Source organism: Leptodactylus fuscus, chromosome 1 (assembly GCF_031893055.1).
Source record: "Leptodactylus fuscus isolate aLepFus1 chromosome 1, aLepFus1.hap2, whole genome shotgun sequence".
Lineage (NCBI taxonomy): Eukaryota > Metazoa > Chordata > Amphibia > Anura > Leptodactylidae > Leptodactylus > Leptodactylus fuscus.
Window position 1 is genome coordinate 115,796,120 of NC_134265.1, and position 26,478 is coordinate 115,822,597.

The following is a 26,478-nucleotide window of genomic DNA, read 5'->3' on the forward strand; positions in this document are numbered from 1 at the left end:
ACTGAACAGTTACAGTGGAACAGGCTGCGACCCTGATATCATGGCTGCATCTGCCACACAGTCCTAACAAGCAGTCAGTAAACACATGATAGGGACAGATTTGTAGGGACAATGTGGTCCATATGATGTGGCAGTCTGAATAAGCCCTCAGGCTACAGTCTGTTCAGATGTTTTACCAGACTGAAAAATATAGATCTGATATGAAGCTGATATCCGGAGAAATCACCTCTAAATTCCAGACCCTTTTTTTTTTATTGTATTTCGTCTACATAAATGCCTATAAATACACACCAATGGCAAATGTATTCGGTAAAATCAGCTTCTAAAACGTGGTTTTAAAATAGGCTAGTTTTGGGGACACATTCCCTTTAACAATGTTTAATAATGATTTAAATACGATACCAAGGCAATGACTCAGAATAATCCTGGAGTCTGAACTACATATGGCCAGCTAGGGTAGGCTGAGCATCATGAAAGAGGTACAGTACTGTAGATGAGTTCTGGGAATGTAGTGGAAAGAGATTACACCTGAAGCTTGACCTGGTGGCTAATAGTCCAAATAGTTTTATTGATAATAATGTAATTCTAAGTGAAGGAGACTGTGATAATAATTATATTACTGACCATCAAGAAGTGAAAGCAATAGGTTTATCATTCTTTAGGCAGTTTGGTGCAGAAAAAGCCATTAGTCATTTGTACCCTGGAATGGCACAAAAAAGATCTGTTTTCTTTTTCCCGCAAATACCAACATCATTAAATCACAGACACAGCCTTGTCATTTCACAGATTTTTCATTTTGAGGTAGTTTTTTTTTGCCACCATTTAGTAACCTCATTCATCCCACCTTTCTGCTGTGTGGTTATGTAAATAGGTTTTACAAGCCATGTATTACAAACTTGCATGGCGGAGATGTCAACCTCCAGTGACCCAAGTCAGTGCAATTTGGCTGTTTGTAGCCATTAAATGGCAATTTAATGGGTTAGTGCTGACGTCTGTCACAGAGACACGTCTGGAGTCTATAAAACTGCTCATGCTAAAACCAGCAAGAGAGACTTCAAGTCAGGAAAGCTTCTAGCCCTGCTCCCCATACAGAGAAAGTGAGCCATGTCAGCATGGTTAGGTTTTTCTGCCAAATCTACATTTTGATGGTTTGTAATAACTTGTATAAAATAAATGTATTCACCTACAGCTTATATCTTTCAAAGGCAGATTCAATTTTGAAAAGCAGTACATTGGTACAAGTGGACATTTGTAGTGTGAAACAAAGGGTTAATAATTGACTGCAACATAGTAGTTCTCTAATTCTCTATTAATGGAATTTCTTTGAGATTCTTATAACAATCTGCAAAATTGGTGGACATTTCAGTCCCATGTGTTTGCCTTTTATGCTCAGAACCAGCAGAAAAAATCAGGCTGTCTGGTGGATCAAAGCCATGTTTGACAGTTTTGCAGGGAAAGCATTGCAAATCCTTTTCCATAATACAAGGATTGGCCAAATAAGTGATTCTGATCATTGTATCATGGTGACCTGGCTATTAGTCAACAAACAACTGTTTGTTTGGTGACTGATTGTATTTTTTATGCAAGCCTAAAAATCATTGTTGACAGCAGCAAATCTGTCATCAATATGTAAAGTTTATGTGGTCCAAGTGACCATACAAGAGTTGCTCATCCCTATACAGTTTGCATCAGGCTGTGTAAAAGGCCCTTTAAACAAGCGGTGATCAATTGTTACAGATGTGCCTTATCTCTTCTCTTGACTGGACATCTCCACATACAATATTATAAAGTAGTATTGTCCTGAATTTTTTACTTTTTTGCGACATGTATCACAAAGCAACAATATCTGATGTGCCAAGATGTGGCAACAACTTATAGGACAGAAGGAGCTGTCAATCACTGATATGATCTCCATCCTGACTTCTTATCTAATAATAATACATTTTATTTATATAGCGCCAACATATTCCGCAGCACTGTACAATTTATAGGGTTCAGATACAGACATACATAACAAAGAACGTCATTTCACACAATGGGACTGAGGGCACTGCTCAAAAGAGCTTACAATCTATGACAGAGCTTACAATCTATGAGGTCTATCTATAATCTATCTTATCTTAGAAAGAGCAGATATTTCAATGAATAAATGACAAGTTAACATACACGTCCATGTGCCTAGTCCATGGTAAAGTAGCAAGGATGGCACATGAATGACATCTGTGTGCCACTTGTGCCTCCATGGTCCCATTCACTTTATCAGTTGAGCCCAGGCTGCAAAACTACCCTGAATTTTGCCCTGGAAGATTATGAGCAACATATGCCTATACAGCGGCACATGTTGGAGTCTTCCTTTAGAGCTATACTTTGAGAAATCCTTCCAATGTATACCCCGACAAATGGGTTCAAAAGAACAGAGCATTTTTATGGAACTACTTCACCAATTGCAGAGACTGTCTCCATTGATAAGATTATATCAGGGTTTCGACATTTATGCAATTCTCTACATTACTGTTTAAAGAGGATCTTTCGCCACCTTCAACAGTTCTTAGCATATGTTAATAGGTGTTTCTCCAATGATTCTGGAACATTTGGAATTTTTTCTCTAGCCCCCTCCATTTCCAAGCCGCCAATGCTGTTAAGTTTGCTATTTAGACTCTGTAATGTCAGGAGGGCGGTGTCAGACGGGGCAGATAAGGAGTGTGATTCTGAGCTCTCTTACATGCTGCCTCTGAATGGAGCTCTGAATCACACCTCCCTGTCTGACACTGCCCTTCTGACATTACAGAGCTGAAATATTAGGCACCAAAACTAGCTGCATGTTGATTGGTGAGTAGGGTTGAGCCGATCTTGAGATTTCAGGATCGTTTTAAAATCCGATTTCCGATCATTTTCCATTTGAACCCAATCCCTTATCCCAATTCCGATCCTAATGCAAGTCAATGGGATTTTTTTAATAATCGAAGATCGGATTTTAAAAACGATCCTATTCACTACACAGCATGGAGTCCAAAAATTGACCGCTTTAATTTTCAGACTCCACACTGTGTAGTTATTTAAAAAAAATCCTCTGGCTACTTAGTCCCCCCTGGTGTCCACTTACCTGCACAGATCGCTGCCGTTCCCCGCTATTCTCGCTCCTATTCTCGCCTCGCTTCCCCCGCCTCCCAGATTAGTGTTACAGGCCTAGGAAGAAGACGGGGCTTGTGGCTTAGGAGAATGTTAAGTGTTAGCTACTAGAGATGAGCGAGTACTATTAGCATGCTCCCATTAGAATGAATGGGCGCAGGAGGTTAATCGGCCGGACGCCGGCACAGGCTGTGTGTCGGCTGCATCCATTCATTCCTATGGGAACATGCTATTCGAATCAGCAATTTCGAATAGTACTCGCTCATCTCTAGTAGCTAACATTGTTAGCCTTTATCATAATGCTTAGCCAGTAGCAAAGCATTGTGGGAAATAACCTCCGACCTCAATCCCGCCTAAAAAGATTGGGATCGGAATTCCGATCACAATCGTGAAATTTACTCGATCGCCAATCAGAATCCGATCTTTTCTGATCCTGACCGCTCAACCCTATTGGTGAGGACTAGAGAAAAATCAGTGGAGTGGTGGCTATTACCAAAAGCTAATAACTTGAATTGGTGGAGGTGATGAAAGGAACTCTTTATAGAAGTTGCAGAGAAGAGGTCAAAATAATATACATCATCAATGATTGATATTATGACTTGAATATTTATTTATTATATTATTTACTTTGTTATTTATTTTATTATTTATTTGCTATAGTATTGAGATGTTAGCATTTCATACACCTGCTACATAGCTATTTCTTCCTGTTTTGTCCACATCATTTTCGTTGCTATGTACTGGGACCAGCAGCTGTAGTGGCATGCACTATTTATAATGTTCTATAATAAAATATAGATTTTAAAAGTACCCATTCAAGAGGTTAGATGCAGAGCATGATACATCACAAGTGATAGTTTCCTATACTGTGGAGAACCTTGTGTGTAACCTTATTGTATTATTACTATTATGTAGGTGACCAGACGGGAGAATGCCGAGCCTATGGGAATCTGGGATCTGCATTCTTTTCCAAAGGAAACTTTCGGGAGGCACTTACTAACCACAGACAACAGCTAGTTCTTGCCATGAAACTGAAGGAGAGAGAGGTAAGAGACCTGTTTTATGGTATAAATGCACTAGAAGATAAATCGCAGGAGTACTTTGATTTTTCTCTCTATATTTTACATCAGCACTTGTCACAGTTTGATTTGTTGCGCTCAGCCAGGCTTGTATATGTCATAGCCCAGCGAGCAGCCTATTTCTTTGTGTTTTCCACAGTAATACACATTTGAACTCTCAAGATGTTGGGCTTTTAGACACATAAACATGTGATTTCTGTATTTTTATTGCACAAGATGAAAGCTTAGTCTTTGGTATGAACTGGAAATTGCAGGAATATAGGATGGTTTGGAGCAGATTTGCTATTTTTGTATTCATGCATATATTTTGTGAATATTGAATATTTACTGAATATTGAATACTGAAGGCTGTACTTGGTGTTGAATATTTATTAACATGGTAATAGAATTTAGAGAAGAAATGTCTGTATATAAGAAATGGAAGGCTACAGAAAAATTGTGCATGTTCGTAAATTATTCCAAGAGAGTAGCCAAATTCTCAATTTGGTATGCTTTTTGGACTCTTCTTACTGACTCATAGAAAGCTAACATGGAATTCAAGCATCCAAAAAGAAATATTGTCCTTTTTGTTTATAGTAACTTGAGATGAGCGAGTACTGTTCGGATCAGCCGATCCAAACAGCACGCTCCATAGAAATGAATGGATGCACCTGGTACTTCCGCTTTGACGGCGGCCGGCAGCTTAACCCCCCCGCGTGCCGGCTACGTCCATTCAGTTCTATGCGAGCGTGCTGTTCGGATCGGCTGATCCGAACAGTACTCGCTCATCTCTACTCATAATAACCACTCTCTCCAAATAATGAATTTATATATGGTAGCAACTTTTGTTTAAGGAGTGTCTATAAATATCATCTAGCCCATATATAGTGAGGAACATCCTCTCAAAGGTAAGTATATAAATAATACATAGAGGGCAGATGTACATATTAAGAAATGTGAACAGCACTTAACAGTTTGCTATCGTGAATTAACATGCAAAAAAGAGAGAATGGAAATATTACAAAGTAGTAAGGATATTTACCTCATTTACCACATCTAAGCTGGTAACGCACCCCGACGCGCGTTTCGCCACTCCTGGCTTCGTCAGGGGGAAGTTGTGTGGCTGATCCGAACAGTACTCGCTCATCTCTAATAGTAACCAATGACAGCTCATATATTTCCTAAACTGATCTGCAAGAATGAAAGAAGCAGTGTGATTGGTTGCTGTTTAGTAACAAGGCCTGTTTTTCTAGCAGTTTTGATAATTGAGTGAAACATAGGGTCTGGTGCAAAATTTTGACCTCCATCTTTTCATCCCTCTTTTCATCACATGATTTTGCGTCACAAAAAAATTACATATAACATGATTAGGTCCGCATGCAATTGACTTGAGACCTGCAATTGATATAATGTTACTAAACACTTAACTAAACTTTGACAGCCTTTTGTGAAGTTATTTGCTCCCCTGCGTAGCACTGTCCTCCAGTCGGATCCAGTAGTGCACAAAGAGTTTTATGCAAGTATCATTGAAAGTCTATTAGAGCGTTGATATGACTTCCATACACCTGCCTAGCAAGTTTGACCATCTTTTCATGTAAGAAACACTAAACATAGAAGAACAGAGATCAGTTCAGGGCTCCAGAGGGAAGAACATAACTTCACAATAAAACTGTCAGTAAGTTATTCAGTAAGATGACACTACACACAGGCTCATTGTCAAGTACTTCTTTAAGCTGATGATACTTATTAGCTAAACCTGATGACTAGATATGTGGCATGCGGCTTGAGGGTTTTTACTGTGGGCAAAATCGTGCACAAGGGCAAAATCAGGTCAAACCAGATAGTTATGCATGCATATATACAGTATATATGGCAGTATTAGACTTTAGTGCTTGTTTGCATTTCTGGTCTGCACATTTTTTCTTGTGAAGGTCTATGTGGTAGCACATAGGAAGGCCAGAAGGAGTTCTAATGGTATCTAATTGGCTCCAGACATCAGATTCACACAAACCATGATTTTCTCTTTTGGATGAATGTACTCTTTAGCAGTACTATTTGGGAACCAAGGTTGGCATACAAATTCATGTAGCTTCAGGGTTCTATTTACCAGCTGTGTATGAAATATTTCTGGATAAGTAACATGTTTAGCGCCAGTAAGCTCCATCTACTTATTTGTGGTAAACTCCTGTTACTTAGCAATTGACAGATCTTTGAAACACAAAGAAAGTGATCATTGCCATAGACAGCTGAGTAACACTAAACCATGCAGACTTTTTTTTATTATTGCATTTGCCACCAGCAGTTTGGACATCCTATATAAGCCACCCACAGCTTCCATTTTTGTGCAGAAAACAGACCTGCAACTAGGAAATGGAGCAAGCCCTGCATTGCTGAAAGCTGCCTGCCTCACAAATTGAATGTAGGCATAATTTGATAATGTCTTTCTTTGTAAATTCATGTATCCAGGAACCCAGAATACAGAACTATCTGCAGATATGGTGTCACTTAGAGTCTAACTCAATTATGCTTTGGAAATAAATAAGCCATTTCAATATGACTAAATTGATATGTGATATACATAACGTCATTTGTTTTACTGCTTGATATATGCAGCAAATCATTAACAGTCGTGAAAGCAGGAGGCATCTGCAGAAAAGCTGCTTTTTGTCATTCGAGGAGGCAATCTATCCCGGAGTATAAATATGCTTGCACAAGTCTTTACATCACCATCTTCTTCATGTAGCGTTCAGTAATATTGCCCATCCCTCTTGATGGCTGTGGGAAACTAAAGGATTCAGTTACAAAACACTGTACACTGAACATTTCTCCTTCATTTTCTAAAGTGCAGTTGACTAGGACAACATGGTTTTTCATTCTTTCCTTTTTGTGGAGGTAGTTTTAGTCTCTATAAAAAGTTGAGCAATTCTTCAAATACTTGTATAAATATTTTTTCCAGACAAAGCTACATGTGAAAAAATATGCAAATTGTGTCTCTTTAAAATAAAGAAAGAATTCTATCTCATACAAGATACAAGCCATTCTTCTCTAGAAGGAAGAGGAATCCATCTGCAGGCAGCTGCTTCTGGGTTCTAACCTCTAGTCGTGACAGAGCAAGGTATTGACTGGCTGAATGAGGTACAATAATAATAATAATAATGATACATTTTATTTATACAGCACCAACATAATCCGCAGCACTGTGCACTTTGTAGGGTTCAAATACAGACAAGAAAGATACTTGACAAAGAAAAGTCAATTCACACAATGGGACTAAGGGTCTTGTTCGCAAGAGCTTACAAATCACTTTAAGGGACTACTGCTTCTTATTGAAGTTGGGGTATACAGACTTATTTTCAAACAATGCTTGATGGAAAAAAGCAAGCATACTATCTGTTTTTACAAAGAAATAAAATATATTAACCTATTTAGCATCTCCTCTGGAATGAAGATGTAGCCATCTGCAGACAACTGTTTTTAAGTGCTTCCTCTTCATTAGTATAGAGCAGGGTACTGTTTGGAAGAGGTGCCTTAGAGATGCCCAAAACACTGGGTGCAAATTGGGCTCTCTTTCTTCTGGAGGAAATTCAGATTTGGCCAGTAAGAGACAAGTAATGACTTATTGATCAACATTTCTTTACTGTTCTATTTAAAGTTCCAATGCCTTTTAGACAAAACTCATACACTGCTTTCAGTAAGATGATCCTACAGTCTCGTGTTTTAGGAAACAATATTCTGCATGTTTCAATATGTCCAATTCTTGTTCTTACTGGAGTAAAACCCCTCCACCATTAAAGGGAATGTGAATGGGCAGTACTAGCATATGCAGTCCATGTACGGACATGGCGCTCTGTCTAGCAAAAACAAGCCATTTCGTCTAATCCTTGGCAACCAAATTTAAAAGATGAATTGTATCAACACAGAATAAAGAAAGCAATGTAAAATATTACATACACATTTTATGTAGAATTTTACAGTGCAATATTGTATAGCGCTGCTTTATATTTACCGTACTTACTAGCACATCATGTGACATAGGTCAGCTCTACAACAAACATGTAGATTTTCTTGTGAGGGATCTATGTTTATTGGCCCTTATTAGACTAGAGTCTGCTGGACATAATTATAAAGGATGGGATTACTTAATCTTCAATTACTTCACTTCCAGTCATGCATCAATGCAGCGCTAAAGCAAGCAGAATTTAACATTGCTTTATAAGTAAAAACAAAGAAAACTTAGAAAGTTCAGGCTACTTAGATGCCACCCACTCACATCTAAATGGAGCTAATTAATTACACAGGGTCTTTAATGATGTGCATGTTATAAGCGCTCATTCCTAATGTATACCTGCTCATGACATACTACGATAGGAAGAAGAATGTGCAAGTATAGATAACGTTCCTAATCACTATGCATGGAGTCTGTATTGATGCAGGTGTTACACTAATCTCTGTTGCTTCATACTACACTTTTAAGGAAAGTGGTTCTGTAAAATTGTCCCCTATGGAACATGCCATTTTCTTTTTTTTTTTTTTCTTTTCTTAAAGGTTAAACCTAAAATTTAATCTTTGTATTCAATTAATAACAGATAATCAATTAATTATTACAGATTATCAATTCGCCATTTTCATTTTTGCCACATTAAATCTTTCTATGTCTCTGCATTATATCTATGGACACTACAACTACAACACAGGGCTAACAGCTAGGGTTGAGCGATTGGGGTTGGAAAAGATTGGATCCGATCGGCATTCGAGTAAATTTCACGATCGCAATCGGGTTTCGATCACGCCTAAAACAGATTGGGAACGGAATTCCAATCCCGATCGCTCAACCCTTACCAGCAACTTATCTTAACTGTAACTTACCTGCACAGAACCACTGCTGCTCCCCGGAGCTCCAGGCCGTTTTTCTCTATACTCTTCTCTTTCATTCACACACCAGCAGAGTGCCGTGCACGCCCCCGCCTCTCTAGGTAGTGTTACTGATGCTGGGAGTAGGCGGGGCTTGTTGTGGCTTAGGAGAGTGTGGGCGGGTACAGGGTGGGGAGACGTGAGTGATTCATTAGGGAGGCGGGGGCACGTACGGTGCTCTGCCGGCATCTGAATGAGAGAGGAGAGAAACGGACAGAACAACAGGCCATAGCTCCGGGGAGCGGCATACACATCGGGAGGGAAGGTGGCAGCGGTTCTGTGCAGGTAACCGGACAGCAGAGGGGACTAAGTAGCCGCCAGATTTTTTAATCACTACACAGCGTGGAGTCCAAAAATTGAAGCCTTCAATTTTTGGACTTCACACTGTGTAAGAAATAACATCTTTTTTAAAATCCAATTTTCAATCATTAAAAAATCCCATTGACTTGTATTAGGATCAGAATTGGGATCGGGATCTGATGGAAAATGACCGGAAATCGGATTTTAAAAACGATCCTGAAATCTCAAGACCGTCTCAACCGTACTAGCAGCAATATATTCTTGAGTGATTCTTGGACAGCCTGGAAAAAAGTATGGAAACTAATGTTATATGACACCTGGGCAAACAATTGAATGTTTTTGACAATAAACAGATATCCAGCTAACTTGAAAAGAGAAACTTTCGAATTTCCTTTTTGGAAATGGTCAAAGGAAATTGGCTGTTTGATTCTGGTGACATCATCTAGACCACAAGTCACCCTAAGTGTATAAAATTGTTGTCATTGGCATAGCTAATAGATTTGTGTAACAAATGCTTTTGCTTCAAGAGTCTCACCCTGCTGACTGATGTGAATTCCATTTTACTCCTGTATGAATGCCTCTTAAACTAAGAAAAAAGCAATTAAATAGCTTTCCAATTGGATTCATTACTGGGCTGTGCTCAAACCACATTTTTATATGTTCCAATGTCTTAAAAAAAAACTCACTGCATCCAAGTGAGAAACTCTGTCTCCAGTTACACTTGTCTTTGTCTAGTTCTAGTTTATCAATGGATGCAATAAACATTGCTATTCTGTAGACTTTAATGCTAAAAATAAAAACAATGTGATGTTTTACAAGTGTCCGTCACAAATGATTTTTGTTGCAAGAAATGCAGCAACTGATGGAATTAATGGGAAACATGAATGTGACGGAAATCAATAGAATCACTTTTGACATTTGTTTTCATGCATACTTTTGGGCTTAAAAATAGGCGAAACATGAAAGGCTGGGTTCACACAGGTTTTTTTTAACCAGATTTTGACGCGGAAGCCGCCTCAGAATCCGGTCCAAAAAATGCCAGCCGTGACTGGATGTCAGTGCAGTGCAAAATGACAATACATTGTAATAAATAAAACTCACAAAACTTAGTTTATAATTGGAAGAGGAGATACATATCTGTGTATGTCCAGATAGAAAGTGTGTTGGCATGCAAAAGACTTTTAGATGATGATATCAGAGTCTCAGAAACAACGAAGAAGGGAAGGGTAGACAGTAGAATGAGTTTAGGGAAATTTAGATTAGAGAATATGGTAAGCCATATGTTTTTAGGGCACAATTGAAACTGTGAAAGTTGTGTAGCAACTGATTGTCCGTAGGAGAACATATCAGAAAATTGGTGAAACTGAGGAGAAGTATTGGATACAGAAATGGGAAGTTCAGATTATGGAGGATATTACTTTTAGATTACTGGTAGAACTGAGAGTATAGGAGACCGAGATGAGGGAGGAGATTTAGGATGGTACAGCACTATGGAGAGTTTTAAGGATGAGAGTGAAAAAAATTAGAAAAATCAAGACAAGAATGAAATTGAGGAGACATGAGTGTGCAAGTCATTGAATATAGGGGATAAAAGAAAGGTCTGAGTCATATGTGACCCGAAGACAGTGGGCATACATCTCAGACGTTTGGTAAGACCATAGGCTGTAATGGTCAGCTACAGGTAGTAGATGGTACAAACACAAGATGGTACAAATTTTTGTAAGATTAAAGTGGTTTTCTACTGCTCTAAGGACTCCACTCTCTCCATTTCCTGGTTTCCCTGAGAAGTTGTGGGAAGGTTTAGCATGTGTGCTGGACAGTTCAGGACACTCCCAAGATGTCAGAGTAAGGGAGTAGTGGGGGGAAAAAAAGCTAGCAGAACCCATTGAACTCAATGGGAGACTTTTTTTCAGAGTGGAAAATTCCACACCAAATTCCTCACCATTTTTCTCTGTGTGAATGGACCCTAAGGGTGCATGCACACTACGTAACGCCGGGCGTGTATCAGAGCCGTACACGCCGGCGTTACAGCAGGGCTGCCGAACACTTCCCATTCACTTCAATGGGAGCGCTCGTAAACGCCGCTGTTACGAGCGCTCCCATTGAAGTGAATGGGAAGTGTTCGGCAGCCCTGCTGTAACGCCGGCGTGTACGGCTCTCATACACGCCCGGCGTTACTCAGTGTGCATGCACCCTAACAGAGGCACTGCACAAACTCTGAAACTCTGCAGCTGACAGCACTTTGCAGAGAGAAAGAGAAGAGAATATAGTTTGCTGGGAACAGGGACGCATTTCATGAGCCTGACCACTACAGCTATATAAGAGAGATGGTCTGAAACCTAAACAACAGGCTGTAAATACTGAGGAGACGTATTCATATAGATGAAGCAATGTATTCAATAAAACACTTTGGTTAGTTTAAGCTAGAACTTTATATATGAGTACACCTTTTTAACTTTTAGTCTTTAAGAAAGGCCCCAAATGGATCCTCCAATGCAGGTATGAACTAATACTGATGATACTCCTACATGTTAAGAAGTACCAGTTTCTTCAAATCTACTATGCTGAACTTAAAGGGATTCTATCATTCAGAAAAACCTTCTTCAGCTAACCATATGCCTGAATAGCCTTTAAAAAGGCTATTCAGGTGCTGCCTCTAGTCCTGCAAATGACCCCCTGGTTTCTTGGAAAAACAAAGAAATAGTATATGTAAATGAGGCTCACTGAGCACCCTAGGTATTCCCTTTAAGGGACCAATGGTAGTAGCGCACATTCTGAAACCACTGCTCTGAAAAAAAAAAAAGAGAATCTGCCCCAGCTCCAAAGGGGAAAACCAGATTCATTCATGAAAAAATTAAATAGATTTTTTTTTTTTTTCTTTCAAGTTAACCATATGAATCAGGATGAACATGCACCAAATATATCACTGAAGCTCATGCCGTTTGATAGATTTGGTTCATTTTGGTGCATGCTAGACTCTCCAGGCAAGTACCTGACAAGTATTGAAGGGATTCTACCATTAAAAGCTTTTTTTTTCTCCCTAACACATCGGAATAGCCTTAAGAAAGGCTATTCGTATCTTACCTCCACCCCGCCGTTCGGTTAAAATTCCGTTTTCTGCTGGTATGCAAATGAGTTCTCTGGGATGCCCCCAGTGCTGCAAGAGAACTCTCCAGCGCCGCCTCCATCTTCTTCAGGAATGGTGTCTTCACTGCATCTTCTTCCAGGGGTTGGCTTCAAACTTCTAGGCCTCAGGCCTAGGGCAAAGCTGACTGCGTATGCCCGCTGAGCACAAGAAAATGGCCGCTTACAATACTGTGTAAGCGACCACTTTTCTTGTGGCTGCGGGCACGCAGTTGGCTTTGTCCTAGGTCCAAGGCCTAGAAGTTTGAAGCCAACCCTCAGAAGAAGATATGGTGAAGAGGACGTTCCTGAAGAAGATGTAGGCGGCGCTGGAGAGTTCTCTCACAGCATTGGGGATGCCCCAGTGCTGTTTGAGCACTGGGGCCCGCCACCAGTGCTGCGAGAAAAATCATTTGCATACCGGCGGAAAACGGGATTTTAACCAAACGGCGGGTCGGAGAAGACATCTAAAGGTAGGAGACAAATAGCTCTTCTTAAGGCTATTCCGACATGTTTGGGAGAAAAAAAAGGTTTTAATGGTAGAATCCCTTTAATAATTTTTGCACATTTTATGATTTGACAAGCCATGCTACTAATTTATTTATACAGCCCAACATGAGTGTGCCACAAATAACTATTCTTTTTAGTGTTAAGGTAATTTAAAACTCTGCCAAAAATCTGGCATTACCACCAGATAGTAAATCTGACCTCTTGTGTTATAGGTGATACTGTACCAAACAAATATGTCTGTTTTGGAACCTAGATGTGAAGTGAATACTGCATATCTGTTTGTTTTTCTGTCCTTTTTATCTGCGTCCTTACCAAGACTTAAAAAAAACCAAAACATTGGCCACTTGACTTATAAAATATGGGAATCTGCTGAGTGTAATGCTATGAAAAGCTCTATTTCACAAAGTTTAAACAAGCAATCCTTTCACACACACACATGGATTTAATAGACTGGCAAAAATCTGTTGGTTTGTGAATAAAATGTGCTGTATTTTGAAGGAAGTATGGCAGAAAATATGAAAAAATCCCCAGCAATACAATGAGACATAATGACTTTCACAGAATAATAGAAAAAGCCAATGGCAGATTCTATTTCATAAATCTTTGTTTCCCAGGCACTAAGCTACAAATACCTATTTGAGGCTTCACTGCATTATCGTCAGCACACCCAGGCTTAGTAAAAGAAAAGAAAAAATAATAGTGTAATATGTCAACACACTCAAAGATTCTGAATAATATTCTCATGATCTCCTGTCTCATTCCACATATTTTATTTGCTTATTTAAAGCTCAAGAATCTTCAAATCATTGGCAGAAAGCTGTATGTTTAAGGATAGAGGCATAGATCACTTTCAGTAGATTGTCCACAGAAAATATTTGCAACTTCTTTGTCAGCCATTTGCATAGTTATTAATGTGAGTTGTATAAATGCCAATATTTTAACATGTCGTGTACTGGCCAAAGTATATAGTTAAATGCCTGACAAGAAGCAAAATTGTCTTTTTTGTTTTTCTAGAACATTACAAATTTAGCTTAGATTGATCTGCAGACTATGGACACCTTAGGGGCTGTTAATGCAATACACGTATTCTCACCTATAAATCACTATTGTAGTTGGGTTTTATTAGAATAGTTACACCTTTTAACTTATGTAAATGTTATACATAGAAAGCCGGTCTGAGCGCTTGATCTCCAGTGGCTCCTGAGTGATCATCTAACCTCAGTTCTGATCAGATAGAAAATCTCCAACATACAGTATACCACTGATGGATATCTCTATATAGCAATACCGTATCATTTATCATGCATAAGATCTATCAATGTTAAGAAAAAAAAGCCTCTTAGTGGAATAGCACAACAAAAGAATGTTATCCATGACATATATGGTATCCCCAAAATCTGAATTTTTTTTGACTCCTTTGGGCCTATGCCTATGTCCGGAGCATTCCTGGCGCATCTAACAAGCAGTCACTGCGATATGCAGAGTGAAAGTAGCCTAACCAAAGCATTACACTACATTAAAGGGAGCCTATTATTGGCTATAGCAATTTTTAACCAAGCATATATTTGCATAGCCTTTAGAAAGGTTATTCCAGGCGTACCTTTTATTCATTGATCTGCGCCACCATTTTGAACTGGATAATCAGCATATCAGTAAAAGCGGGCTAATTCAAAAGCCATGGCTATAGCCAATGATAGACTCAATCCTTTTGGATTTTGTCTATCAGACTGTACCCAGCAGTCTATATCCATGCATGCATTCATTAGAGGCATTGGCTGTGGACCAAGTGTGTGTTTTCTGAATGATAGACTCCCTTTAAGCGTATGTATTTCCTATTCCTGAGTTCCATTACTATACTCCTACTCTCATAGGTCATCAGCAATCATGTGCAGTTTTTGGGCACATTATCTCTTCCCTCAGCTCAGGCTTAGGGGCAGGGAAAACCTATTCAAGTTTGTATACCTTTGTAGGACAACTCTTATTTCTACAGGGTAGCAGGAAAAAAAAATTTAAAACAGAAAAATATTTCAATAATACCCAGTCACCGCCTTGTATGTTTGTGTACAGATGACCATACACATTTGACTAATGTTGGCCAAACCTGTTGATTTGGAAGGACTTGATGCCCATCTAATGTGTATGGGGTCTCCTGACTGCTGGTGGCAGATGCTGGACTGAATTTGGTATCTATACTGTATATTAAGAGCCTACGTTGATTCTTTTCACCAATTATTTTGTCATTAACATGTCTTAAACTTGAACTATTTGATTTTGTTGGGTTCCGTACAATCAGTAAAGGAAAGGGCAAGGGTTTCCCATAGACTTCTATATTATCCAGTACTTAGGAAACTAAAGACCAGTTAGTACTCTTTATTGTTCTTTTTGCATATTTGTGAAGCAAACATGGCTGGTGAGTCAAGTTATCTTACATTCTGTGCTCTACACATAGCAACTAAAATTAAAGGGGCTCTATCAGCAAAATCATGCTGATAGAGCCCCACATATGCGTGAATAGCCTTTAAAAAGGCTATTCAGGCACCGATAAAGTTATATTAAACTACCCCCCAGTTTTAAAATAATACCCTAAAAAAGAATGTGATCAACTTACCCATCGTGCACGGTGGGCGGGCATTCAGGGTCCGCCGTCTTCTTCATCCACGCCTCCTCTTCCTGCAATGTCCTCGGGTCCCATCTTCCTCCAGCGCTCGTGAACTGACATTGCTAAAAAAAAATGGCCTGGGCACATGCGCAGTAGCATGCTGCTTCTACTACGGCTACTGCGCATGCGCCCAGGCCATTTTTTTTTTAGCAATGTCAGTTCGCGAGCGCCGGAGGAAGACGGGACCCGAGGACATCGCAGGAAGAGGAGGTGTGGATGAAGAAGACGGCGGACCCTGAATGCCCACCCAGCGTGCACGATGGGTAAGTTGATCTCATTCTTTTTTAGGGTATTATTTTAAAACTGGGGGTAGTTTAATATAACTTTAGCGGTCCCTGAATAGCCTTTTTAAAGGCTATTCACGCATATGTGGGGCTGTATCAGCATGATTTTGCTGATAGAGCCCCTTTAAGCTCAGGTAAAGGAGTTCCTATCAACCATCCAAAATAGTTTGATCACTGTAAGATGTTGACATGGCTGACAGATTCAATATGTTATCCATCTTACTACTTTTAATAAAACTAACAAAGTATAAAGACATTGGCACCAAACAATATATTTAAATGCATTTCCAAGATATTATTAAATGTCTAATAGATGACAGATATTAGGAACATAATGTTCACTGAAGCTGAAACAAGACATGATATAAGGGAAATGTCTCTGCATATAAACACAGCTGGTTTTAAAGGCAAAGTTCAAGAACTATAATCATAAGTGATACATTAATTAGCTTTCTATGACATTAGTTCCGGTGCTTATCAGGTTGGAAATATAGTAACTAACCCCACTGGTCATAGGGACCAATGTAAATGATGGCAGTAAAATAAATACGTAATAAATAAAACTAAAAAAAAAAAAAAAAAAAATTGTCCAGGCCATACTCCCTTCTCTAATGATGGGAACAGAGTGACCCATTTTTAGTGTAGGAGCATGCAATCTAGTTTTGCTCATATTGCCAGTACTTGACCCACCCGAATTTATTCAAATTCAGCCCAGTCATTTTCCCTAGTCTACTTTTTCAGAGGCTTTCTAATGAGAAATATATAATTGAGCAGCAATGGTGCAAACCCAAGCAGTCAGAGACAGGGACACCATGTCTGATGCAAACAGGAATATTTGGAAAAGCATCAAAATAAATAAACCTTCACTTCAGGCACAGAATAAGCAAAATAAAATACAGCCTTAACTTAAGGCAAAAACGTTAAAAAAAAAACCCTGCTCATCCGAGCACTAACTAAGCAGTATAATACTAACTATATGCATGGCTTACTACCAACCACATGAACAAAGAAAATAGTGCAGTACGGTCTTAACAAACTCTCAGTATTTACGGACAGACCTAGGTACCTCCTTTCGCTCCCAGGATATGCCTTGAAGTGCAGGCTCAGCAGCCTTTTATGGCCCAGTAACGAGCCTAGGACCACCTGGGGCATCTGAGGGATATAACTAAGCACTGTACGCAGCTATCTCTGTCACATAGTGAATGTAAGTAGGTGATAAATGTTTGTTGTGGGATAATCCCTGATAATCCCTATATTATGTTAACTTTCCAGATTTTGCCAATTATTGGAGAAAGCTCTTTGTTGACATTTTTATAATGTTAGTGTCTCAACTAGTGTCTAAATAGTCAACACCTGAGATGTATTCTCCCTATGGTATTTCTAATGTTATGCCTGTGATGGTTTTTTAAAGGGATTCTATCATTAGAATCTCATTTTTTAATATTAACACGTAGGAATAGCCATAAGAAAGGCTATTCTTCTCCTACCTTTAGAGGCCTTCTCCACACCGCCGTTCCTGTGATATTTCCGGTTTTCTACGGTATGCAAATGATTTTTCTTGCAGCGCGGGGGCATTCCCCAGTGCTCAAACAGCACTGGGGGTGTCCCCAATGCTGCTTGAAAAATCTTCAGTGTCGCCTCATAACCAGGATTATCCCCGAAACAGCAGCGTATAGAAGACTTCTAAAGGTAGGAGAATAATAGCCTTTCTTAAGGCTATTCCTATGTGTAAATATTAAAAAATGGGATTCTCATGATAGAATCCCTTTAAGTGTTAATGAGACCATGATGGTTTTCCTTTATCTCTTGTTTTTCCTATTATCACTTCTTCCATCTGTCTACACTAGGCTTTACTACAGTCTTAGAGCTTTGAAAGTTTACAAGATTTTCTGTGTATCTAAATAGGTATTATTTTCAACTTTCTACTACTTAAGTCCTCTGAAGTGCTTGTATTGAGAATGTTATAGTATCATATACGAAAGACTGCTTTATTGGTATCAGCAGGGCTGTTGTCAGCCTTGTCATGGCTGCCGTGCTTTTTTGCTGTACATAGTATAACAAAGTGCTATACGTAAAGGTTATAGAATGCACTAGTGCAGCTGTTACAGACCTCAGCTATGAACATTTGGCATTGGATGAGTATAATTTCCCAGTTTTTACTAACATTCTCACTAGATGTCACAAATAAATATTTGAGATGGAATTCATGAGAAGCATCATAGAGGATAAGAATACCATATGGATTTAAAAATAGACATACACATTAAATGATTGAATATGTCTTTTATTCGTGCCCCTGGCGATCGAGTACTCAAATACTCACTGACGTGGCATTTGAATTCTTGGCGTGGAGATACCACACAGAAATGCTTTTCTGTCTCCTGGGTCGTCTCTCATATCCGAGGATATACAAACAGCAAGAGAACGTATGGAAAAAGAAAAGGAGCAACAAGAAAATGAACGATTACCCCTCGGTGCTCCAGGAAACTCTTGCTCTACGGAATTTATTTGAAATTGATTTTGTAGTTTCACTTTTCAAGATAAAGAAGTTCATTAAAATATGTCTGAAAGCCGTGCAGGGTCTGAGTCTCCAAAAGACATAGAAATAGCAAGCTTTTAATAACTCTCACTGTGGTGATAAATCAAATGCCATTGCCTGCCCAGATCAATGAGAGCTGTTTTCCGAACATCTGAGGTGTCACACAACCAGGTCTTACTCTTCTAGTTCTAATGCCTAAAGTACGGTACATCTGCTAAAGCAATAGCGACATATGTGTATATACTATATTTAGACATTGTAAGTAACATCATCAAGTTTTATGGAATGGTGGAACTTTGCATTTTCTACTATAGAAAGTACCTACTCCCTTTATGTGAAATGGACATGTACTAGTTTTTGTCCACATATATTGGCAACGAAAGATACATTCATGAGCACTTGATATCTAACTAGAAACAATTCCTTAAAAGAAATGTGTCTTAAGAAAATGACTTATTGTTTAACCAATCTTTTCATGTTATTTGATATACTTTCAGATATTTTGGTACTATATTTTTTTTCAAAATTAGAATAAATCCAAAAATCTTGCAGTACTCACTTTGGCTGGTGACCCTCTTAATAGGCAGAGACTTCCTGTTCTGTAGAGATCATTTTTGTCATATCAACTGTCACTTCATTATCATCACAGGTATGATTACAATCAAATGTAACATTCAGATATAGATAACATAAGGTCACACCATGGCTAATAGGTGATGTTCAGTCCTTACCTTCTCCCCTTCCCTGCACAATGGCCAATGCTCTGGTCAAAGTACACGTCTGTGACTTTCCTATAGAAGTCAATGCAAGGAATTTTTAATGAATATCATATCTTTGAATACTAGAAGAGCAGCTGTGGCACGTTGTCCAGCGCACTAATTATGTACAGAAAATAGAAATAAAAGAATTCACAGTCATACTTTAAAAAAAAAAAAAATTTAAACACATATTATAGATCATTTGTCAGTACCTGGTTTTGGCAACAAGTATAGGTGACGCATTCCTTTCAATGTTCCACTGCTGCAAGCTTCAGATGGACTTTTGCATCATTGCAACATCACTTTCTAGCACAAATATTTTAATAGGATTTTCATAATAAAAACTTTATAATAAATGGGTTCTCTCTTTCTCTCTTAAAATTTGCTGTTTTTATTTATATATTATTAAACTTAGACCCAGCAAACTTTTCTCAGCAATTTCTATTTAAGGCTGGGTTCACACTACCGCTCCGCCACCCCCCTCCGCTCCGCCCCCTCCTCCCGGGTGAGGTGGCAGCTTTCTGTCGACCGCCTCGGGTGGCGAAAAAGGTAGGTTCACCCTTGGTGGAGAGGCCACATATGAACACTGGCGGTAACCTTTAAAAACCCATTCAAATGAATGGGTTTTAAAGCTGACCGCCGGCGAGTCGTCCCCTGTCCAGTTTCCCTGGGATTTAGGATGGAAACCCCAGGGCGGACAGCGGAGGTAGTGTGAACGCCACGTAAAGCCTTAAATATTTCCCAATGAGAAAAAATGTATATATAGTGTGTATGTCTTTTGTATAGCCGCCTATGAATATACCGGTACAGTTTCTAATCAAATTTAAGCAGAAACTAAATGTTAACATACTAATATCTACAAAAAATTCTTCAAAGCTATAAAGTTTAATAAAATGCCATTCTTGGGTGAGATATTTTTATTTATTTATGTATTTATTCTTTGCAGCTAAAAAACAAAATGAAAATAGTGAATGATTATAATATGATAATACCCTGTCTGCCTATTTCCTGTGTACGTAAAATAATGTTTGATGTTCTTTCATCTCTGACAGTTTCCCCCGACATAGGTATAATATGTATAAATAGAAATGGGCATTTTAAATTCTCTACATGAATATCCCCAGAGGAAAACCACAAATTAAAAATGGAACGAGGAATTACCCATATGAATAAAATAATGAACACCCAGTCTCACTAGTACAGTCACATAGTGTAGGCTCAGATCTCTAGAATTTACTCATGAACCTGCGTCTCCAAGCATAATTAGAATTTGTTTTATTTGATGTGTCAGGAAAATAATACTCATATGAAAGTAAAGTGATGCTATAGTGATTGTTCTAATCTAATGATATGATGTCTCGACTCTCCTGCAGCATATTAGATAATGTAACGTAATGTGCTCATAAAAGAATTGTAGAATACTGCAATGATTTATAGTTTAATCATGGCATCACAACCGAGGAATTTTATTAAATACCCCTGGGCTGGCACCTTCATGTCTTTGTTCTGCTAGGTCTAACATTATGACTCTAAAAATAAACCCTGCTACTTGCTGGTCCAAATAAAAAGCTACCACATGAATTATATTATTCCCTTTTACTCCATGAAACAGCTATATTTTTTCAGCATTTTCTTATCATCTTTCATCTTCTATCTGCTATAGAGTTGAAGCTCTTGGGCCCCAATGAACAATATGTTACGGGACCCTCCCCATTAACACGCATGCACATACCATGTGCCATTTCTGATTCTGTTTTAGTACTCATTGTTACTGACAGTCTTAAACTAAAATAGTAATAGGTAAGGAATAGAAGACTTTGTTCTAAGATGGTGTTAATGATGAGGGGTGGTCATTATAGGATGAAGGCATCCAATGTTCATAATGTAGTTTGTATTGCAGGCAGTTATGTATAATGCATGAATAAATACATTTTGTAAAAATATATATAATTACTTTACTTGCAATACAGCAATGTGTTATTTCACTACAATAAATAATGTAGGGATATTTTGTATGAACTATGTCATAGTTGGCCAACAGAGTCACTATAAAATGTATTTCTGACAGTGATTCTGCAACACACAGTATAGCTGGCAATTGGGTATCTGTTTGCAATAGTCAGTCACTGGAATAGGATGGGATATGCTCTGTGCACATATATAAGCAGATCTGTATTCAGACTGTGCTACCTTGTGTAAGAGCTGCATGGTTTGGTGACCAAATGATTTTGTGCAGTTTGGATAATAGAAATGCTCAAAGAATATATAACGCTGGGTTCACACCAGCGTCTGGACTCCGTTATCAGGTTTCCGTCTTCTGCATGCAGAAGACGGAAACCTGTCATGCCGAGTCCGGCCGTGTGCGCCGGTGAGCGTTTTGAGCTCTCTGCAGCGGAACCGTTCTTTTTTAAACCAGACACAGAGTACTGCATGTCCGACTCTGTGTTCGGTTTTAAACAAACAGTTTTGCTGCGGAGAGCATAAAACGCTCACCGGCGCACACAGCCGGACACTTTTCAAACCCATTCATTTGAATGGGTTTGGAAAGATTCTGGCAGGTTTCCATCTTCTGCCCAGTTTTGCGCAGGAAACGGAAACCTGCAGAACGGAGTGCCGGGCACAAATGTGAACGAGCCCTTAGACACATAGTTTATGAGACCAATGTATTCATGAGCAGAGTACTCCCCCACCACTTCTTGTTCTGCTTATAGTTAGTGATGGGCTGCTGTTACTATGTACTCACACCTATTAACCAAATACAATAATAGTTGTTTGAGTTATTTTGACCAATAGAGGAGCATAGTCCGATGAAAGTTCTGCATTAAGTAACTTCACAAATGTTTTAGTTCATTGTAGGTTGTTGTGATTAGTTATTACTGACATGTTTTTTTTTTATTATTATTATTACGCTGTAGTTGTTATGTAGTAGACATTTTATTTGTTAGGTACTAATGGCACCTAGTATAATATTTAGAGATGAGCGAACAGTGTTCTATCGAACTCATGTTCGATCGGATATTAGGCTGTTCGGCATGTTCGAATCGAACACCGCGTGGTAAAGTGCGCCATTACTCGATTCCCCTCCCACCTTCCCTGGCGCCTTTTTTGCTCCAATAACAGCGCAGGGTAGGTGGGACAGGAACTACGACACCGGTGACGTTGAAAAAAGTAGGCAAAACCCATTGGCTGCCGAAAACATGTGACCTCTAATTTAAAAGAACAGCGCCGCCCAGGTTCGCGTCATTCTGAGCTTGCAATTCACCGAGGACGGAGGTTTCCGTCCAGCTAGCTAGGGCTTAGATTCTGGGTAGGCAGGGACAGGCTAGGATAGGAAGGAGAAGACAACCAACAGCTCTTATAAGAGCTAAATTCCAGGGAGAAGCTTGTCAGTGTAACGTGGCACTGACGGGCTCAATCGCCGCAACCCAGCTTTCCCAGGATCCTGAATGGAATACACTGTCAGTGTATTCCCGTATACCCGATATATACCCCGATACCCGTTCCAACGGTGTGCCCCCCCACCTTCACCCCAGAAATACCCTGCAAGTCCCCTAGCAATAGAATTGGGGCTATATACACCCACAATTTTTACTACTGGTATACAGTGCCATTGTCTGACTGGGAATTCAAAGAATATATTGGGAATACAAATACCCTCATTTCTTGCTACTGCCATATAGTGCCAGTGTCTGACTGGGAATTCAAAGAATATATTGGGGTTACGTGCACCCACAATTTTTACTACTGGTATACAGTGCCATTGTCTGACTGGGAATTCAAAGAATATATTGGGGTTATAAATACCCTCATTTCTTGCTACTGCCATATAGTGCCAGTTTCTGACTGGTAATTCAAAGAATATATTGGGGTTACGTGCACCCACAATTTTTACTACTGGTATACAGTGCCATTGTCTGACTGGGAATTCAAAGAATATATTGGGGTTATAAATACCCTCATTTCTTGCTACTGCCATATAGTGCCAGTTTCTGACTGGTAATTCAAAGAATATATTGGGGTTACGTGCACCCACAATTTTTACTACTGGTATACAGTGCCATTGTCTGACTGGGAATTCAAAGAATATATTGGGGTTATAAATACCCTCATTTCTTGCTACTGCCATATAGTGCCAGTTTCTGACTGGTAATTCAAAGAATATATTGGGGTTACGTGCACCCACAATTTTTACTACTGGTATACAGTGCCATTGTCTGACTGGGAATTCAAAGAGTATATTGGGAATACAAATACCCTCATTTCTTGCTACTGCCATATAGTGCCAGTTTCTGACTGGGAATTCAAAGAATATATTGGGGTTACGTGCACCCACAATTTTTACTACTGGTATACAGTGCCATTGTCTGACTGGGAATTCAAAGAGTATATTGGGAATACAAATACCCTCATTTCTTGCTACTGCCATATAGTGCCAGTTTCTGACTGGGAATTCAAAGAATATATTGGGGTTACGTGCACCCACAATTTTTACTACTGGTATACAGTGCCATTGTCTGACTGGGAATTCAAAGAATATATTGGGGTTACGTGCACCCACAATTTTTACTACTGGTATACAGTGCCATTGTCTGACTGGGAATTCAAAGAGTATATTGGGAATACAAATACCCTCATTTCTTGCTACTGCCATATAGTGCCAGTGTCTGACTGGTAATTCAAAGAATATATTGGGGTTACGTGCACCCACAATTTTTACTACTGGTATACAGTGCCATTGTCTGACTGGGAATTCAAAGAGTATATTGGGAATACAAATACCCTCATTTCTTGCTACTGCCATATAGTGCCAGTTTCTGACTGGTAATTCAAAGAATATATTGGGGTTATGTGCACCCACAATTTTTACTACTGGTATACAGTGCCATTGTCTGACTGGGAATTCAAAGAATATATTGGGGTTATAAATACCCTCATTTCTTGCTACTGCCATATAGTGCCAGTTTCTGACTGGTAATTCAAAGAATATATTGGGGTTACGTGCACCCACAATTTTTACTACTGGTATACAGTGCCATTGTCTGACTGGGAATTCAAAGAATATATTGGGGTTACGTGCACCCACAATTTTTACTACTGGTATACAGTGCCATTGTCTGACTGGGAATTCAAAGAATATATTGGGGTTATAAATACCCTCATTTCTTGCTACTGCCATATAGTGCCAGTTTCTGACTGGTAATTCAAAGAATATATTGGGGTTACGTGCACCCACAATTTTTACTACTGGTATACAGTGCCATTGTCTGACTGGGAATTCAAAGAGTATATTGGGAATACAAATACCCTCATTTCTTGCTACTGCCATATAGTGCCAGTGTCTGACTGGGAATTCAAAGAATATATTGGGGTTACGTGCACCCACAATTTTTACTACTGGTATACAGTGCCAATTTCTAACTAGGAATTCAAAATGCGCAAGGCTCCCGGAAAGGGACGTGGACGAGGCCGTGGGCGAGGTCGGGGGAATGGTTCTGGGGAGCAAGGTAGCAGTGAAGCCACAGGGCGTCCCGTGCCTACTCCTGTGGGGCAGCAAGCATTGCGCCACTCCACAGTGCCAGGGTTGCTTGCCACATTAACTAAACTGCAGGGTACAAACCTTAGTAGGCCCGAGAACCAGGAACAGGTCTTGCAATGGCTGTCAGAGAACGCTTACAGCACATTGTCCAGCAGCCAGTCAGACTCTGCCTCCTCTCCTCCTATTACCCAACAGTCTTGTCTTCCTTCCTCCCAAAATTCTGAAGCTTTACAGAACAATAACCCAAACTGTCCCTGCTCCCCAGAGCTGTTCTCCGCTCCTTTCATTGTCCCTCAACCTGCCTCTCCACGTCACGATTCCACGAACCTAACAGAGGAGCATCTGTGTCCAGATGCTCAAACACTAGAGTCTCCTCCATCTCCGTTCGATTTGGTGGTGGATGACCAGCAACCCACCCTCATCGACGATGATGTGACGCAGTTGCCGTCAGGGCATCCAGTTGACCGGCGCATTGTGCGGGAGGAGGAGATGAGACAGGAGTTGGAAGAGGAAGTGGTGGATGATGAGGACACTGACCCGACCTGGACAGGGGGGATGTCAAGCGGGGAAAGTAGTGTGGATGTTGAGGCAGGTGCAGCACCAAAAAGGGTAGCTAGAGGCAGAGGCAGAGGTCAGCAGCTTAGGCGAAGCCAGGCCACACCCGGAATCTCCCAAGATGTTCCAGTTCGTACCCAGCCCCGAAAAACTCCCACCTCGAGGGCACGTTTCTCGAAGGTGTGGAGTTTTTTCAAGGAATGCGCCGAGGACAGATATAGTGTTGTCTGCACAATTTGCCTCTCGAAATTGATTAGGGGCTCTGAGAAGAGCAACCTGTCCACCACTTCAATGCGCCGTCATTTGGAATCCAAGCACTGGAATCAGTGGCAGGCAGCAACGGCAGTACAAAGGCCGCCTGCCGTTCATGCCACTGCCACTGCCTCTGCCACTGCCTCTGCCACTGCCACTGCTGACTGTGCTGGCGATGCACTCCAGAGGACGAGCCAGGACACCACTTCATCTGCCTCCGCCACTTTGTTGACTTCTACCTCATCCTCCCCTGGTCCTGTCTTATCTCCTTCTCCTGCACCATCAAAGGCACCATCAGGCGTTTCTTTACAACAACCCACCATCTCTCAGACATTGGAGCGGCGGCAGAAATACACTGCTAACCACCCACACGCGCAAGCCTTGAACGCCAACATCGCTAAACTGCTGGCCCAGGAGATGTTGGCGTTCCGGCTTGTTGAAACTCCCGCCTTCCTGGACCTGATGGCAACTGCGGCACCTCGCTATGCCGTCCCTAGCCGTCACTACTTCTCCCGGTGTGCCGTCCCCGCCTTGCACCAGCACGTGTCACTCAACATCAGGCGGGCCCTTAGTTCCGCGCTTTGCACAAAGGTCCACTTGACCACCGACGCGTGGACAAGTGCATGCGGACAGGGACGCTACATTTCACTGACGGCACACTGGGTGAATGTAGTTGAGGCTGGGACTGCTTCCCAAACTGGCCCGGTGTACCTCGTCTCCCCGCCTAACATTCCTGGCAGGGACACGAGAAGAACACCCCCCTCCTCCTCCTCCTCTACCGCCTCCTCCTCCGCCACCGCCTCCTCCTCCGCCACCGCCTCCTCCTCCGCTGTTAGATTGACCCCAGCTACGAGTTGGAAACGT

General features: G+C 40.3%; 1 protein-coding gene across 4 annotated transcripts in view; it reads left to right on the plus strand.

Moving 5' to 3' along the window:
* Positions 1-26,478, plus strand: part of TTC28 (tetratricopeptide repeat domain 28) — a 450,602-nt gene that overhangs the window by 211,453 nt on the left and 212,671 nt on the right. For all 4 annotated transcript variants that reach the window (XM_075276534.1, XM_075276535.1, XM_075276536.1 and 1 more), the window contains one exon: positions 4,045-4,175. In XM_075276534.1, coding sequence (XP_075132635.1) covers positions 4,045-4,175 — 131 coding nt within the window. The remainder of the gene's footprint in view (positions 1-4,044; positions 4,176-26,478) is intronic.